Source organism: Xylaria bambusicola, assembly GCF_022495145.1.
Source record: "Xylaria bambusicola strain CBS 139988 unplaced genomic scaffold F5B22scaffold_122, whole genome shotgun sequence".
NCBI lineage: Eukaryota > Fungi > Ascomycota > Sordariomycetes > Xylariales > Xylariaceae > Xylaria > Xylaria bambusicola.
Genome location: NW_025953675.1, coordinates 1,050 through 17,646, shown reverse-complemented (window position 1 = coordinate 17,646; position 16,597 = coordinate 1,050). Strand labels below are relative to the sequence as shown.

At 47.1% G+C, this 16,597-nt stretch overlaps 4 protein-coding genes across 4 annotated transcripts; 2 read left to right on the top strand and 2 right to left on the bottom strand.

The window, feature by feature from the left end:
• Positions 1-2,200: 2,200 nt before the first annotated feature.
• Positions 2,201-4,881, bottom strand: F5B22DRAFT_73038 (uncharacterized protein). The gene has a single exon (XM_047980517.1). The coding sequence runs from the start codon at positions 4,454-4,456 to the stop codon at positions 2,636-2,638; it is 1,821 nt and encodes a 606-aa protein (XP_047824623.1). The 5' UTR covers positions 4,457-4,881; the 3' UTR covers positions 2,201-2,635.
• Positions 4,882-5,606: 725 nt separating this feature from the next.
• F5B22DRAFT_73100 (nicotinate phosphoribosyltransferase) lies at positions 5,607-8,110 on the bottom strand. The gene is made up of 5 exons (XM_047980518.1): positions 7,941-8,110; positions 7,640-7,847; positions 7,248-7,572; positions 5,970-7,185; positions 5,607-5,903 (listed from the first exon to the last, which is right to left on the bottom strand). The coding sequence occupies exons 3-4, from the start codon at positions 7,441-7,443 to the stop codon at positions 5,987-5,989; spliced, it is 1,395 nt and encodes a 464-aa protein (XP_047824622.1). The 5' UTR covers positions 7,444-7,572; positions 7,640-7,847; positions 7,941-8,110; the 3' UTR covers positions 5,607-5,903; positions 5,970-5,986.
• Positions 7,704-9,176, top strand: F5B22DRAFT_640680 (Sec61beta family-domain-containing protein; the record flags this gene model as incomplete). Its single annotated transcript, XM_047977876.1, has 4 exons — positions 7,704-7,727; positions 8,701-8,905; positions 8,977-9,072; positions 9,142-9,176. 4 exons carry the CDS (start codon positions 7,704-7,706, stop codon positions 9,174-9,176), a joined length of 360 nt encoding a protein of 119 aa, XP_047824621.1.
• Positions 9,177-10,166: 990 nt separating this feature from the next.
• On the top strand, positions 10,167-14,882 carry F5B22DRAFT_632253 (uncharacterized protein). Its single transcript, XM_047976671.1, has 4 exons — positions 10,167-13,734; positions 13,797-13,853; positions 13,951-14,160; positions 14,561-14,882. Exons 1-4 carry the CDS (start codon positions 10,598-10,600, stop codon positions 14,640-14,642), a joined length of 3,486 nt encoding a protein of 1,161 aa, XP_047824620.1. The 5' UTR covers positions 10,167-10,597; the 3' UTR covers positions 14,643-14,882.
• Positions 14,883-16,597: the final 1,715 nt, after the last annotated feature.

The window sequence follows — 16,597 nt, the reverse complement described above, 5'->3', positions numbered from 1 at the left end:
TTTATTTATTTATTTATTTATTTATTTATTTATTTATTTATTTATTTATTTATTTATTTATTTATTTATTTATTTATTTATTTATTTATTTATTTACTTTAAGGTTTAGGATTTTATTTTATTAGTTTATTAAAACTTTAATATATATATAAAGATAGAAATTGGATAACGAAAACGTTATTAATTAATTTATAAAGGGGCAATTGTTAGGATGCTATCCCGGATACTATTTTATAGTAAATAGTGTTGCTAGGATACTATTTTTAAATATATATATATATTATATTAAACATTATCCCTAGGACAGTGTTTAGGGATGCTATTCCCGGATGGTATCCGGAGATAGAACTTAATAAATATAATAACTTTTAACCTATAATTCTAATGCCTTATATTAATAATTAATATAAAATAATAAATGATAAATAATACTTATTATTTTAATATTAAAAATATATTATATAATATATAATATAATATTTAATAAAACATGTTTTTTAAAAAATTAAAAGTAAACTTTTAATTACTTTTAATTAAATTAAATTAATTACTTTAATTACTTTAATTAAACTAAAGTTTTAATTTAATTAAATTAATCATTTATAGCTTTAATTAAGATTAATTTAATTATTCACTTTATTGATTTTTAATTAAATTAATCACTTAAACCTATAATTAAAATTAAGATTAATTTAGTTACTTATAATTAAGACTAAGATTAAGTGATTAAATTACCAACCTTAATATATATAAAATATATATATTTTAAAGGCTTTAAAATATTATAATATAATAATTAATTAATTTAATTATTTATTTAATTACTTTAATTTAATTAATTATTAACCTTATTAACCTATTTTATATAAAAAATATTAATATATTAATTATATAATAATTTATTAACTTTATAAATATTAATTAATTAATGCATCTCTTACTTAATTTAGCTACCCCCCCCCCCTCAGCTTATATAAAAAACATTAATGCATTAATTATATAATAATTTAATAACTTTATAAATATTAATTATATAAAATAATAAAATATATTATTTAATATATAATGAAAAGGGCTATTTAACGGTACCCTTTATTAACTTTTATAACCTATATTTATAGAGTTATTAAGCAATATGTTAAAGTAAACGTTAAAATAATCCTTACCTAACGCCCTTTTAGGGTATTGCTTAATATCTCGTTTAATAAATTTTATAAAATATAGTAAAAAATACCCCTGGATTCCTTATTAAATAATGAATCTAATGGTACTAATTATTAAATTGTGAAACTAATATTGGTTAAGTTATTACAGATTAAAACATTGGGTTTTTATATAGGTTAGGGGGGTGGCCAGGTTAATTGGGTGGCCAGGTCAAGTAAAAGATACATTATATAAAATAATAAAATATATTATTAAATTTATAATAAAAAGAGCTATTTAATAGTATTCTTTATTAATTTTTACAACTTATATTTGCGGAGCTATTTAGCAATATACTAATATTTACTTCTTAAAGGGTTATATTTTAAACTAGGAAATTGGGTAAACGGGGACCTTAAGGTAAACCTACGTCAAGAAGACAAGGGCCCTCGTAAAATCTCTGCGCAGCAGACGCATCACACAGACAAAACACGAACAACATAAACAATACACTGAATTCTACATACCATCGCTTATATCTGACAGATATGCGATATCATGCCATATCTTTCGACTATAAACTTAACTGTATGGCAGGGCCGTTTGAAAATCACGACTTCTAGGACTACCCGGCGCAACTAGGTACTAATCTGGATATACAAGATGATAAAAATATCGTTTAGGGTGTGTTGGGGGGCTATTACCTTTTACTGAGCGACAAGCGGCCAAATATCACCGCCACGATGGTGAATTCTATCGTGCATTGCTGCTTGGTTGACTACACCGCGCGAACTCGTGAGGAATCTAAGCCGGCTATTTAAATTTTAGATGCAGCAGTAGCCTAGACTTTTTCCGGGACTATGCAATAACATGCCTATATCTCGCGCATGTCATATGGGCGAGTGCTACTTTGACGATCACCCATCCTCATCAGCGTTCGTCGCAAGCCCCAGTTATGGCATTGTTGAGATGAAATCGATACCTTGAGAAATACTCCCGGAATCTCGGCCTTGGTGTGTAACGCCTTTGCCTTCCCGATGAATTGTAATTCAGGGCTTTTACTTACTTACATTCCACGAGATCAAAGAATGCTCATTGTGCATACAGGTACTGAGCCCCGTGGCGATACATGCAGATCAACCTCCGATACCCCATAAACAACAGCTAGGTGAGGTGCAATAATTACCCTACAGTCTATATGAGATGAACGCGATGTCCGAGGGCAAGAAAGTAGAAGCTTAAGGCTTAGACCATCAATAGCTCTTCGTATACACCTTCTAATTCTAAGGTGCAGATACTATCGCCCTTCTATTCATACGGCGCCGACCACCGAGTGGCGCGGTAATTCCCTTCAAACCGCTTCCCCTCCATTCCTCACAGCAGATTCCTTCGCTATTCTCCCTCTCACCCCCTCTCTTCTGGTGTCGTCTAACCTCACTCACTTCATCCCCAGTCTATGCTCATCTAAATGCAGACCAGTCAAAATTCAAATTTACTCACCGGTGACTCCGTAGCTTCGTACCCGGCTGAAAAAGAAAGGCTTATCGTTCTTCAATGTAAACTGTGCCCAGTCATCCGTGAGTCGGTTATAGCTCCAAAACCCTTGCCACACGAGTTTGTTGTTGCGCGTCGACCGCCCCGCGCTGCGTAATGACAGGTCTAATCTATACGTGTATTTGGCGCCTACCGCGCCCTCTGTCTCTATATACAAGTCGCCTTCGCTTTGTGATAGGCTTGGGGTTTCTGTACTGTTTTGGGTTGGGGTGGCCTTGGGGGCGATGATGTTGGGTGGCGCGTTGCGTTGTGTACTTAAGATATTGCCGATGCCACCTTCGCCTCCTTGGTGGGACTGATTTCGATGATCGCGCAGAGATGAGAGTCGCCAGCGACCTTTCAAGGCTGATGCCATTACGGGTGCGGGGAGGTGGTGCTGCTGCTGATTCTGATGCGATGTATCATTTCCACGGCGTAAGGAGGGGAGGTTATCGCGGGTCAGATAGTGCACAACGTGCGCTGGTTCGTCGGTGGTCGTCAGACTTATGACAGTTCCATCTCGAAATAAGCGCAGATAGCGGTAATACGTCACGATGTGCACCGGCGTGTTCCACGTCAGTGTATGGCCGGAATTCTGCCCCGGCCGGATGTAGTTCACCGTGCTGATGTAACACCCGTTGAAGCGCACACGAGGTCGCCGCCGAAACATGGACAGCCAAGTCGCGTAGCCTTTTACGCCGCGGTAGAGTGCCAGTGTCGTGGCGTGCGCCTCAGCTTCACGGCGGCGATGAAAGTCTTCTACCGTGTAAATTCCTCCGTCCGCCTCATCGTCTTCGTATTCGAAGTCGGTGACGGCGTCAGATAGTGTCACCGGTTTCCAGTTTATGGATCGTTGGAAGTGATGGTGCATACCGCCAAACCCGAATTCGGAGCCCAGACATACGCGCCGCCATATCCGATCCTCGGCCATGACAAGATAAGCAAGTCGCTTGCAAACTTGAGAGAGTCGCACAAAATCACCCACATCAGCTATTGCGACATCCTGAAGAATGTGTACTAGGATCTCATCTGGAAGTGTAGCGATGGGGCATGGGGGCGGCTCTACCCCTTCGCACTCGGGAGGCTCGCCCTCGACAGTCAATCCCGCAAAGCTGGCTATAAGATCTGGGAATGACAAAGGAATGGCATCATCCGCATCACCGCTGGCGGCGCCGCGGTCGCCTTGTCGCGAGGGCTGGGTGGCGTTAGGGACTGCCACGGTTGTTTCAGGCGGGTTGGTCGGCTGTTTCTGAGCTGGTTTCGTCCAGCGGCTCGCAAAATGCTTATCCCGGTATTTGCGGTCAACGTTGTCATCCATTCGGAACGCCCTGCGATACAGCTGTAGGCTATCTCCGAGCTTACCCGTAGACTCTCTTTCGGCGGCATGCTCGTAGAAGTCAAGTGCGGTTTCAGGCTCCTTGGGCTTTTCGTTTAAATGGCTGTCCAATGTATGACCGCTGGCTACTTTAGCCACCGATGGGCCGGCAACGTCAAATGCAGGTGCTGGAACATAGTCATCCTCGTCTTCATCTAATTGACCAAGCTTAGTAGAGTATGCTGGCCCCTTGGTATGTGAGGGAGGCTCATGCCGTCGGGGAAGCCTATTGGATGCTGATGATGAACCGACACTTAGCAGCGACTGCTGATCACGGGTTTGTAGAGTTGATGTCGATGACGATGACGGTTCTGCATGACTTCTCGCTCGAGATGAGACTTCTTCCCGCCACTGTTGCCTAAAACTCTCCAGCTCGCTTTGAATCGGATCTGGTGGTTGCTCCATCGGGATGACTTGCTAGATGCTTAGTAGAGGGAGATGTGCTCGGATGCGATGTTCAGGGGTTGGGTATTATGATAAACAAGATATCTAAGCGATCCTAACTCTATCACTTCGGTTTCAATCTCACACCTGAGCCCTATCCCGGCGTGTCTAACATCGATCAGCTGCGAGCCTGCTGCGAGCGGTATTGATGTGGCGGATAATATAGACAAGAGCTTGTCGTAAAAGGCGTTATCCAGGGCTCAGCGGCCAGAGCAAAGGCGGTCGCATATATACATATGATATATGAGACAGATGACAGCTAATATGTCTGTGAAAGCGAACAACAGAGCAGGACTGCTGCACTACACACGGGAGAGAGGGTAGAGAAAGGAGCTGGCAAGTCAGTCATACCGACACTACCGGTGAGACTTGTACCTTACTAAAGTAACTGGTCTCCATCGGTATCGTCATGAAAGCGGATTAGCCAGCTACGCTGATGCATCTGATTGGTTATCGGTGGCTGTGTCAAGTGGCTAAGCATTACAGTATCTCTATATATCTCATACGGTACAACCGTATCATAGGTGAACCTGTCTACGAATTTCCTTCGTCATTCCCATGGCGGGAGTGTAAAAGACTGAAGTGTTTATCATAAGTAATCCCAACGGAGCCTCAAGCATCTGCTAAACGAGACTCGCCTACAGCAGTCCGTGGTAATTAATGTGCTATCTCGAGCTATAAAGCGGTGAAATATACGTCTGGTTTCTCCGTCCCGACTACAACATAGCTCCGTAACGCTTTTAACTCACGCAGAGCATGATACCATTGTCATTGCCTATCCGGCGTAAGGTCGGGACACGGTGGGCTGCGCCCAAGGAGCGAGAGGGATGGACTTGTATGATGATAGGAGACTACCTACACTACGTAGGTATGATAAGAATGATCTGCTGGTCCCATGAATTTCTGGCGCGGTGTAGTCAGTCAAAGGATTCCCAGAGAATGCAATGAAAACATGTCCAACTCCAGCATATTGGCTGGATCTTATCTCATATCGGTATAAGTGTTGTCAATCCTCTCTTAAACCTCATGTCGCAGAATCATCCGTAGCACAACGTCGAAGGCTGAATAGTACGCAATCTATCATGCCACAAGTCAGAGTGGGCTGAGAAGGAACAGTTTATCTAAGAAACACGGGAAACAAGTCGCCTGAAACAAGGCGATTCAGACTGCAATTCTAATATCTAGCTGATTAAACATCCGACTTTTTTTAAGAATCCATGAATACTCGATAACCGTCTCAGGGCAAGGAAATCTAGGTTTCCACGCCCAGCACGCCCAGCAAGTTGACAGATTTTGGTGTCACAATGTAATGTTCCAAGCTGTACAAATATATCATTTACGGGACGTAGATTAGTGTCCACGCTGCCCTCAAATTGCCCTAATAGTCGCAGCAGGGGGCATCAATCATCTTCTACCAGCAACAGCTAGTGAGCGCACTTGTTGTAGTTGATATGGGAAAATGGGATAGGCAAACCATCAGGGCCACCCACCTCACGTGTTTGTAGCACTCTCGCCTGTGCCCCATCTCTTCGTCTCGTCACCTCCCTCCCACTCCTTCTCCACGTAGCCCAAGAGCTTCTTCACCTCGGCTACTTTGGCCGAATCGCCTGTATTCTTGCCAATGTTGTCGCTAATCTTGACGGCAGGGTTGCCAACAGCAGAATTTAACTTGATGACGATGTTGAGTGGCACGGACTTCTTGCCTGTCGACAATTGTGTAAAGTCGTTTGTTAAATAAGTCCCGACACCAAAGCTTGATTGAAAGCCTTGCTCATCGGAGACGCGTTTGTACTCGATGCACTTCTCGATATCGAGGGAGTCGGAAAAGACGATCGTCTTCTTGTCCTTGATGCCTTGGCTATCGTAGAATTCGTGCATCAACTTCACGAAGCCAGCAGGGTCCCCTGAATCTTGACGGACACCGGTGAATATCTGCGCATAGGACCGTGGAGGCTTAGTGGCGTCCGTAGTCGCACCTGTCGTCCCGGGAAGATGTCTCACGGGTTTGCTGAATGATTTTAAGAAGGCGGGGGTACCAAAGGTATCTGTGAGGGCGATCCCCAGCACGCCTTCGCCAAAACAGGCTACCCAGCGGCGCAGCGCCTCCTCATTAGCGTTCTCATAGTCATTCGTAATAGCTGCGATACCCATAAACCATTCATGAGCCACGGTACCAATGGGTGCCAGGTTGAATCGCATAGCAAGGTGGACATTGCTAGTACCCGTCAACTTTCCCGATAGGCCTTGCTCTGCAGCTTTCTTGCTCGCGTTCACCAAGCCCCGGAATACCAATGCCTGAGTGTGGTAGTCCCTACGTCTTCGAGTGCCAAATTCGGACAGTGTGCAGCCTGCTTCTAAGATGCGCAAACCTTTCTGGAAAGCTTTCTCCTCCTGTCCGTCGTAGGTCCAGTCGGTATCCATGAACTTGAAATAGGCCTCGGACGTCAAGGCCAAGAGGGGGATCTCATAGAGAATGGTGTCTACCCACTTGCCGCTGATTTCAATGTGGATGTCTCCGATCACATCGTCGGCACCGGTGTCGTCTCCTATGGGGTTGAAGATGGGCTTCAGCTGCTCTCGCGGCGACAGGCGGAACTCGCTGAGAAAGCCAAGGTAGGCGTCAGTCAGGTATGTGCAATGTGATTTGAGGAAGCGCAACTCTTCATCTTTCAAAGAGATGTGGCCAAGCTCTTATGGCAGATAGTTAACACAAGGCATTCCAAAGGGGTTGTCGGACGAGTGAAACACGCACTGTAGATCTGTTCACACAACCAGGTGAAGGCCTTTCTCGAGAACTTCTTCTCGGGGGTTCGGTTGGTGAAAGCATAGGTCACGTGGACGTCAGGGTAGTGCTGAAAGACAGCATTCTGCATGGTCAACTTGTAGAGGTCGGTGTCCAGGAAAGATAGGACTCCTTCCGGGTAGTCGGAAGACCAGTTGAAGTCCATGTTGTTTGGCCGGGGGATAGGAAAGCTTAGGGGTCCCTCTCGCTGGATGTACTGTGCAATGAGGGTGAGGGTGAGGGTGAGAGGGGTTGACCAGAGAAGCTGAAGGCTGTCGGCGGGAGAGAACCTTGTCTATTATATATTGCTCATGGAAGTCAGTGTGCTTGTGATGGCTCTTCTGTTACTGGCGCTGACTCACCAGATGAGACGAGCAAACGAATGTAAGCAATGTATGTACGTAACGTAGAGAAGTGCCTCTAGAAATGTCTCTAGAAATGCCTCTAGAAGTGTCTCTCACGAGCTCCAGAGCTCCGGAGCAGCATGTACCTAAGTACCTCGCACACGAAGTTGCCTACCGTAACCTACCACCATGTAGTCGGGAACTTGAAGTGACACACACCTGGAACCTTGAAGAAGGGGTCAATGACTCGTGTTGCTTGTACTGTAATGTAGTGATTACCTAGGTATATATTTGTATATGCCTAGCCTTGTCTACCTACCTACCTAGGGTATGGTCTTTGTCCGGTCCAGCTGTTGAGACTCCAACGGTTCACCCTGGACACCCTTCCCCCCCACTTTGGCTCTATAAAAAACGATGAATGTTTTAATCTTGATTTAGGTACCTAGTATATAACTACGGTAATACCTAGGTAGGTACGCAGTGAGGTAGCACGCAGCGGGGTCCTCCGAGGTCAAATACCTATCCGCCGCCCTGCGTCACCGGCGCTCTTATCGATAGTCACGTAAGTATGGATATGTATATACTAAATATGTATGTAGTAAAGGGGGATGTCGGCTGTCCCATCTTCGGCGAAATCCTTTTTCCGCGGCAAAGAGGTGTGGACCCTCTGCGCCTAGCCTAATCGTGGCCTTAATGGACACGCAGCTTGAAGGGTAAAACGCTGGGTCAATTAATTCACAGAGATAGCTCCAATCCCCATCTCAAACCTCACTATACTATACCAATCCACGCGACTTCAGCTTGTCCCTTCTCCTTTGCCATCAACTACTCGGATCTCGTCGCGTTTAGGCGTGTATCTTAACAGGCCAATTTATTTCTTGTCTCCATTCATTCCCCTGAGTAAAATGGTGGGTTCTCCTAAAGCCCCCAATGCGCAAACCATGAGCTCTCCTGTCGCCAGCTTACCCCCTTTGCACACCCACATTGCACGTTCAATCCGTGCCATCTCACCAATTCTATACAGCTATCGCGTCTACCAGATATGAAATATCCATCTAACACAGATACTACCCATCTAGTCTTCTCCCCGCGCCTCTTCACCCGCCAACTCGCCCGCCGCCACGGGCGCGAGCACCGGCCGCCCTTCATCCCCCGCGCCACCTGGAGGTGCTCGAACTGCTATCCGACGACGAGCAGCCGCCGACCAGAAGGAGAAGATCGCCAATGCGCGGCCCAGTAGCACAAGAGCCGCCGGCGCTGGTGGCAGCAGCAGCACCATGCTGAGTATGTGCAATCTTTGGAATAGGGGTTCTTTATTGGAGACTTGGTGGAACGACAGTGTTGACAGATTCTAGGACTCTACACGGATGAATCCCCCGGCTTGAAGGTTGACCCCGTCGTCGTCTTGGTTTTGTCTCTGGTCTTCATCTTCAGCGTCGTTGCTTTACACAGTGCGTCACCCTTGCGCTTTGCGCCATCTGTTCTGATAACGGGAAGACGCCAACTAACTCCCTGCATAGTTATTGCCAAGATTACTCGCAAGTTCTCAAGCTAGGAACCTCCCTAAACAACGCCAACAACGACGACGACAACAACAACAACAACCGAATAGTATGGACCTTAATGAATTGCCCACGTAAATATATGTCATCGATGGCGCGGCGCTGGTTCCTCCAGGTTGCTGCGACTTGCGACATAGTATCTTGAGGACAAGCAGAGAATAGAGGTGGTGGAAGTAGACACCGGCATCGTGCAATGCTGCTGTAGATGGATGATTTCGCACTAGCAAGCCTACCCTAGTAGGTAGGTTGACACGAGGAGTTGGACGATTGGGGATTAGCATCTACTGTACTATATATACGGACCGCTGCAGGCTCATATCAAAATTTCTTTTCTGCGTCAATCAATAGCCATTTCTTCAACAGACAGTGTTGGCGCTCAAGCCAGAGGTTTCGATTGTGTTGAACGTGGGTACACACTTGCACCACCTTGAGCATTGAAGTATTAGCCGAACAAGACAGCTGTCGGCTGATTTAAGTCGTGGCTACCTATATCTCGCAAGTCCAAGACGAGTTGGTGGTGTTTGGCTCTTGGGCTTCTTCTGGTATTTCCCCTCTCTCTTTCACTTCTTGTCCCATGTGAGCCCTCGCTTTTATCAGTACCTAGACGTATGGAGAAATGGAGACCCACTAGGTACCTTTTGGGGTACCACTACCTACCTAGTACACGAGTAAATAGGACCTGCGAAGAATTTGCCTCTGTACAAGTATATTTTTCTCTAATTAACGCTTCAGGGTTCAACTATACAGTAGACGATATAATCATTGGTACCTCTCCGCAGATCTAATTTAGCTTTGAGGGCATCAAACACTACAAAATCACATGTGCTCAGGCCTGCTCAGGTGCCAGACTTGAGCGACGCTAGTGCTGGTAAGGTTTAGCGTGACCGACAGGCCCACACCATTAGGAACCTTGGCACCGAGGGTACCGAGTACCTAATCCTCCACTGGGAGGAAGGCCTGTCTGTCCTTGGCACTCTCCTTCGCGACTTCAAAGTCGACGTGCTCATTTATTTCAACGAACATCCATATCCCACCACATCACACGTTTGATCGCGCACTACCTCTCGAGAGCCTGTCAAGGCACCTTCATCTTGGTAGATTGCGCGCATACTCCTCAATTCTATGGGGTTTTAACAAACCTCGTCGCCGCTAACCCAGGCTTCCAGCCCATCCAGGCGAACACCACCACATCCATCCCCCACGCCGTCACGGCTGCCGATAGCTATCGCCCTCTTCCCTCCCCTTCCCTCCCCTTGCTTCTCCGGCGATGCGGCCGCCATCTCACAACCTCGTGTAGGCGAGCCACTAGAGCGTCGGACAGCGCTTTCAAAGTGTTACCGCCCGTGAACTCCGATAACTAGACTTAATCACACTTTACTGGACCCCCGCTCGATCGAGCTGCGTGCCGCTCACTATGGATGACCATCCGCAGTTTCCTTCAGCCGAGGCCGCCAGCGCCCCCAAAATCGCAGACACTACCGACACCACGAGCCCTGCCATCAAGGAAGAAGCCATGGATGACCAGAACCCCTCCTCTTTTGAGGACATCGACTGGGCCGAGCAGGAGCGCAAGGATGAAGAGGACATGAGGATGATGTTCAACGACGACCCCAGAACCTCGCAGGCCAACGGCCTCGACCTACACACCTTCGGCGACAAGATCATTGACCAAACCGACAAAGCCGACGATGCCGTCGATTTCGAGGATTTGAGCGACGATGATCTTGCCAGTGATGCCGGTTCTACTGATGCCCTCCCCGACACCGGTGCCTCCCATGTTCCCGGCCTGACAGAAGATGACGGCACGAGCCACGATACTGATCACCTCGATGATTTATTTGGTGGCGGCCTCGAAGGTGATAATGACTATCTTCCCTCATCCCCTCCACCGGAGGATACCGCTGCGACCACTACTATTGCTATAGCCAATGATGAGGATATAACTGCTATTGATGCTGCGTCCGAAAAACAGCCGACTGCCAACGTACCCCCCGATGAGCAGGATGAGGCAGCGAACGAGGCCAAGAACGAGAACGATGCGACACGCGAGGTGACAGACGAGGCTTGGCAGAACATGAGCTTCGAGGAGCGCTGGAGACTCAACTTCCCTCAATACAGCGTATCCATTGATAAATGGATTGGCCAGACCGATGAAGGGATGCAGAAGCCTTTGCAGAGCGCTGAGGATCTGGTACGCGAGAAGTTTCCCTACTTCACCGAACACAAGATCCTCCATTTCAATAAACTGCTGCCCGAATGGCCCGCAGAGTTTCAGTACAAGGAGCCGGCGAATAAGGACAGGGACCCTCCGGAATTCGTGCCCACCAAGTTAGAACTGGAACTCGATGCCGATTGTTCCAAGCTCTTCCGCATTCCCGACAATGCTATAACCATAGCCAACCAACGGACCACATATCACGACGCAGACGACTGGGCGAACCGCTTTGGCGGTGCGGTTCTGCTTAATCCAGAGGATGACTTTTCTGAATCAGACGATGATGAACTTGTGGGGGGATTCAGCCTCGACGAGATTTCGACCATATGTCAAGACTGGTGCTCTCTCGGCGATCAGCAGCTACTGCCAAAAGAACGTCTTATTGCTTCACACGGCGATGGCGTCGATGAGGAGATGGATGACTGGGATCGAGAGTTCCTTCAGTCACAACCCAAGGCAAAACGGCCAAAGTACGAACCTGGTCTTCCAGACATATCAACTTACGAGACCTGGGGCATTGATGATTTCGAGGAGGCTACGCGGCGATCCAGCAAGCGTGTGCGCTTAGATCCTAGTGATCCATATCTATTACTGGAAGACATACAGTCGGCACGGCCTTCAAAACGCCAGAAATTAGAAGAGAAGACGAAGCGCATGGCGAGTGGACAGCTTCGGAGAGATGTTATGCGTCATTTCAACATCTCCAACGATGATGCGTATGACGCTTTGAAGAACAATCACAAGAACAAAGTCCGAGCCACGCTATCGAGTGTCGGTGTTGAACATAGTTTGCCAGCTTTGAAACTCACGTTCCCCTTCTATCGCACCAAGTTAGAGGGGCAACCTTGGGAATTCCATCGCAAGAAGTTCGACATAGACAGGATCGTGAAACACAATATTGGTGTCAGAAAACCCGGAAAGGTCAGGAGAAAGGACATCAAAGGGCGGAGTACGCAAGAGATATTCAAGACTACCAAAGATCTCAGTCTAAATGATAACTCCACTGCTGTACTCTTCGAATACAGCGAACAGTTCCCCACCGTGCTATCTAACTTTGGTATGGGTAACCGTGTCATTAACTACTACCGCCGCAAAGAACGTGGCGACGATGAAAAGATACCCAAGCTTGATATTGGCGAGACACACCCCCTACTTCCCGAAGACAGATCGCCATTCAGTATTTTTGGTACTGTTGACCCTGGCGAGGTTGTCCCAACTCTCCACAACGAGATGTACCGTGCACCAATTTTCAAGCACGAGCCGCGTCCAAATGATTTCCTTTTGGGCTACACCACGAATGCCTCAGAGGGCCCAAGGTGGTTCCTACGCAACATCGACCATGTATACACTGTGGGCCAAGCCTTCCCTTCGATGGAGATACCTGGACCTCATGCCAGGAAAGTCACCAACACATCAAAGAATAGATTGAAAATGGTTGCATTCCGAATGATGAAGCAGAAAGAGACACAGGATGTATCATTGAAGGAGATCACGCCACACGTGTTCGAGAAAGAAGACCCGCAAAACAGGCAGAAGCTGAAGGAGTTCCTTGATTACAGCAAGGAGACGAAGACCTGGCATCTCAAGGAGAACGAGTCCATGATGGACGAGTCTGCTATTCGTGCCATGATCAAGCCCGAGGATGTATGCCTAGTGGAAGCCATGCAAGTCGGTCAACAGCTAATGGAAAATGCTGGCTTTGATCCCAAGGATAAAGACGATAACGAAGACGGAGTGGACGAACCCCTTGTTGTTCAGTTGGCGCCCTGGCGAATCTCCAAGAACTTTCTTGATGCGAGCGCGGGCAAGGCCATGGTTGCCCTGCATGGTGAGGGCGACCCTACGGGTCATGGCTTAGGCTTCAGTTTCATCAAAACGTCTATGAAGGGTGGCTACATCAATGCCGTACAAGGCCCGCTGGCTACATCGGCAGACGCCATTGAGCGCGAGCGCAAGGCCAACGGTGGACATTCGTACAATGTCAAGAAACAACAGGACATGTACAACGCCGCCATCCGGGAGATCTGGGAGCGACAGAAAACCACGCTTAATGAAAACACTACACACGAGGATTCCGATGTTCTTGATACAGCTAACGAGGACGATCGCTTCAACCAGAGACACGCCGATGCCACGCCTGCACCTGTAGATGATGGAAGAAGCCAGTTCAGTCGTTTCAGTGCGGCCAGTCGCAGCGGCAAACGTAAATTGAAAATCACGAGGAAGAAGAGGAATAGCGCGGGTGAGATGGTTACAGAGACTGTCGTGCTAGATGATCCTCTCGTCATACGCAACTACATGAAACAGAGAGCCGTCCTTACCGAAAAAGACAGAGAGTGAGTCTAGACGTTGTGCCAACATACAATCAACATAACCAAGAGTTAACAAGCGCATGCAGTGTCTATAGCATCATCCCGACTGCGGATGCCGATGACAACCGCGACAAGGTGAAGCTGTAAGCCCCCCCTTCCCCTTCCTCTAGTCTCCTTGTCTCCTTGTCTCTGGCCTTGGAGACAGAGTGCACAAGACTACATGTGCTGACATCCAGACAGTGTTGAGAAAGAATTGTCACGCCTACTTAAGAACCAAGATCGACGTCAAGTGCGCGAAAAGCAAGGCAAGGGCAAGAAGAAGGGCGCGAGCGCGAATGCAAGCGCTATTAACGCTGCATCTCCTGATGCCTCTGGCGATAAGGCGTCAGGAGGCACAACCCGGAAATGCGCTAACTGCGGGCAAGTGGGACATATCAAGACAAACAAAAGGTACTGGTGTCACTCTCATGTTATCCTCGCCTTATGATCCTTTCTATTCCTGTGTCCGGTTCCTAGTCGCCCGAGTTACTTATGAAATATCTACCTTTTCGTTACGTTGTCTTTTCTTTCCAATCTACAAGCTGGTGTTGAAACACTACTATAGCGCCCAGCGGTGCTAGAGCTATATTTCTAAGTTTCTTGGAGGCACAAAGTATCAGCTCCCTCAGCCTGAGCCCAAGTTCATCATTGTCACCTTGGCATGGCTATACTCGTGGGCAATTAGGTTAGCGCAAGCGAAGTCGTGAAGCCCTTTCTGTCTCCATTTCCTATTCCCCCAGCACTTTCGCATCAGTGTATAGGCACTCAAGATAGGCGTCGGGTTTGTGCTAACCAAGTCATGACACAACAGTAAATGCCCACTTCTTAACGGTACCATCACCACGGTTAATCAAGGCGGTGATCACGGCGGGTTTGGATCATTTAGTGCATGAGTCTTGGCAGCATTTAATCATGCCATGGATATAAGGGGCGAGGCAAAGGGACGAACGGGCGTCGGCCAACCGACATGTAGACAGAGAGGTATACTCTCGCTTCATAGGCACCCCCGTACTATGTGTAGAAATACATATGCATAGATAGCCTATAGGCTACACCCTTTCGTCTGGACTTCGTAGAGGATAGGGAAAATAATGTTATTAATTGCAAATATTCTTGTGGCCTTCGTGCCCTATGTGATACACGCCCCGAGTAAGTATAATACGACAGTAGGGCATCGATACATACCTACATAGCGTCCTCCGATCTTGGCCCCTCCCCCCCCCCCCCCCTTTTTTCTTCTTCTTTTTTCTAGAACTTTTCTGTTGCATTGCGGATCCTGGTAATTATACCCTTGCACCCACGTGCGTACCATATTTGAAGCAGCTATCCTACCTACTGCCTATGTGGATTTGGCGCCCGGTCCAGAAAGGAAGTACTGTAGTGAGAGAAAGAAGAACGGAAATGGACTGGCCGAGAACAGAAATAGGCAAGATCCTCAAAGGAGACTATTATTAGAAAGGAAGAACAGAACTAATAGGTAGTGTGCAATGTAGATAAGAGACGAGTAGACGATGAAATGCAAGGCAAGGTGCGATGACACGCATCTAAGTGCAGCTTTTTTTGTGGGCAAAAGCCACTTCCATGCATACTTGCTTGCATATTCTACGGGGAGAGGGAGAGGTACATATAGATAGATGTAGGTAGAAAGGTATGACTGTAGCTATGTAGGTAATGTCCACTGTATAGAAAGAGAATGCAGGCATACATAAGTAGGTACATACATGTACATACATACATCACACAGCCCCTGTTCAGTGCGAGCTATGGTAGGTAGGCATGGGATAGCCACGACGGCTACATGCCCATCGACCATGGTTCAGATGGAATCTTTGGGGGGTGATGGTGAAGTGAATAATCGTGGCATGTACGGGCGGACATGCGGACGAGGTTGGTATGGGTGGGTGGGATTACGCATATTTTGTTACCTGCGTACGGTCTATCTATGAACTTGGTATAACTTAGTTATCATAGTATTTTGATTGACTCACTCTTGAGTTAGGTATTGAGAGATATGGCACCTATGTATATATATAACGGCAAGACGTACAAATGGAAGTGTGGGGGAAAGCAGTATTCCATGTGCCTGTGTGTATTCAACATCAGCTTCCATCAATACGTGAAAAAAGGAAATGCCTCGTTTCTCTACAATATACGCCCCAGAGCCAAATGTTCAACGACTGTGGTATACAGTTTGTCCGTTGAGAACGCCGGTTTTCAGCTCTTCAAGGTCACTGCACTCCATGTGCGGGGGTTAATACCGCCCGTGATATGGTTCTAAGGTTAGCATGATATACTGCAGCAGCCATCATCACTCGGCCGCTTTCAACCCCGGGGCAGGCAGCGAGACCCTTTTGATTCCCGTTAGATCGGGACCGAAGAATCCAACAAAAGGTGGCTGCCTTTGACAGATGGCAGTGACGGTAGAGGTGCTTATACACTGTACATAATAAAGGAGAATAAGAAGAAGACAGGGAAGAAGAGCAAAAGATCGGTGAAGGTGTGACGTGACGATGCTGGCTGATGCCAAGTGATCGTAGAACTAGGTAGATGGGCAAGGCATACCTACCTCATACTGGGCTAGCGGCTGGCAAATACTACTTAAGTATGTATTCGGTAATATACCCAGAGAGATGGTGGTAATCAAATACAACCTCAGGATTACCGAAGCCTGGGCATTGGGTGGTATGGAATATTCTCTGTCGGCACGGCCCAACCCAAACTTGGAATTGAGGTTGGGGGGGGGGGGGGGGGGGGGTGGGCGTGGGGGGGGGGGGGGGGGCACAAACCAAACAAAGAAAAAAAAAAAAAAAATAAACGCAAAAACAAACCCCCAACCACAAAAAAACAA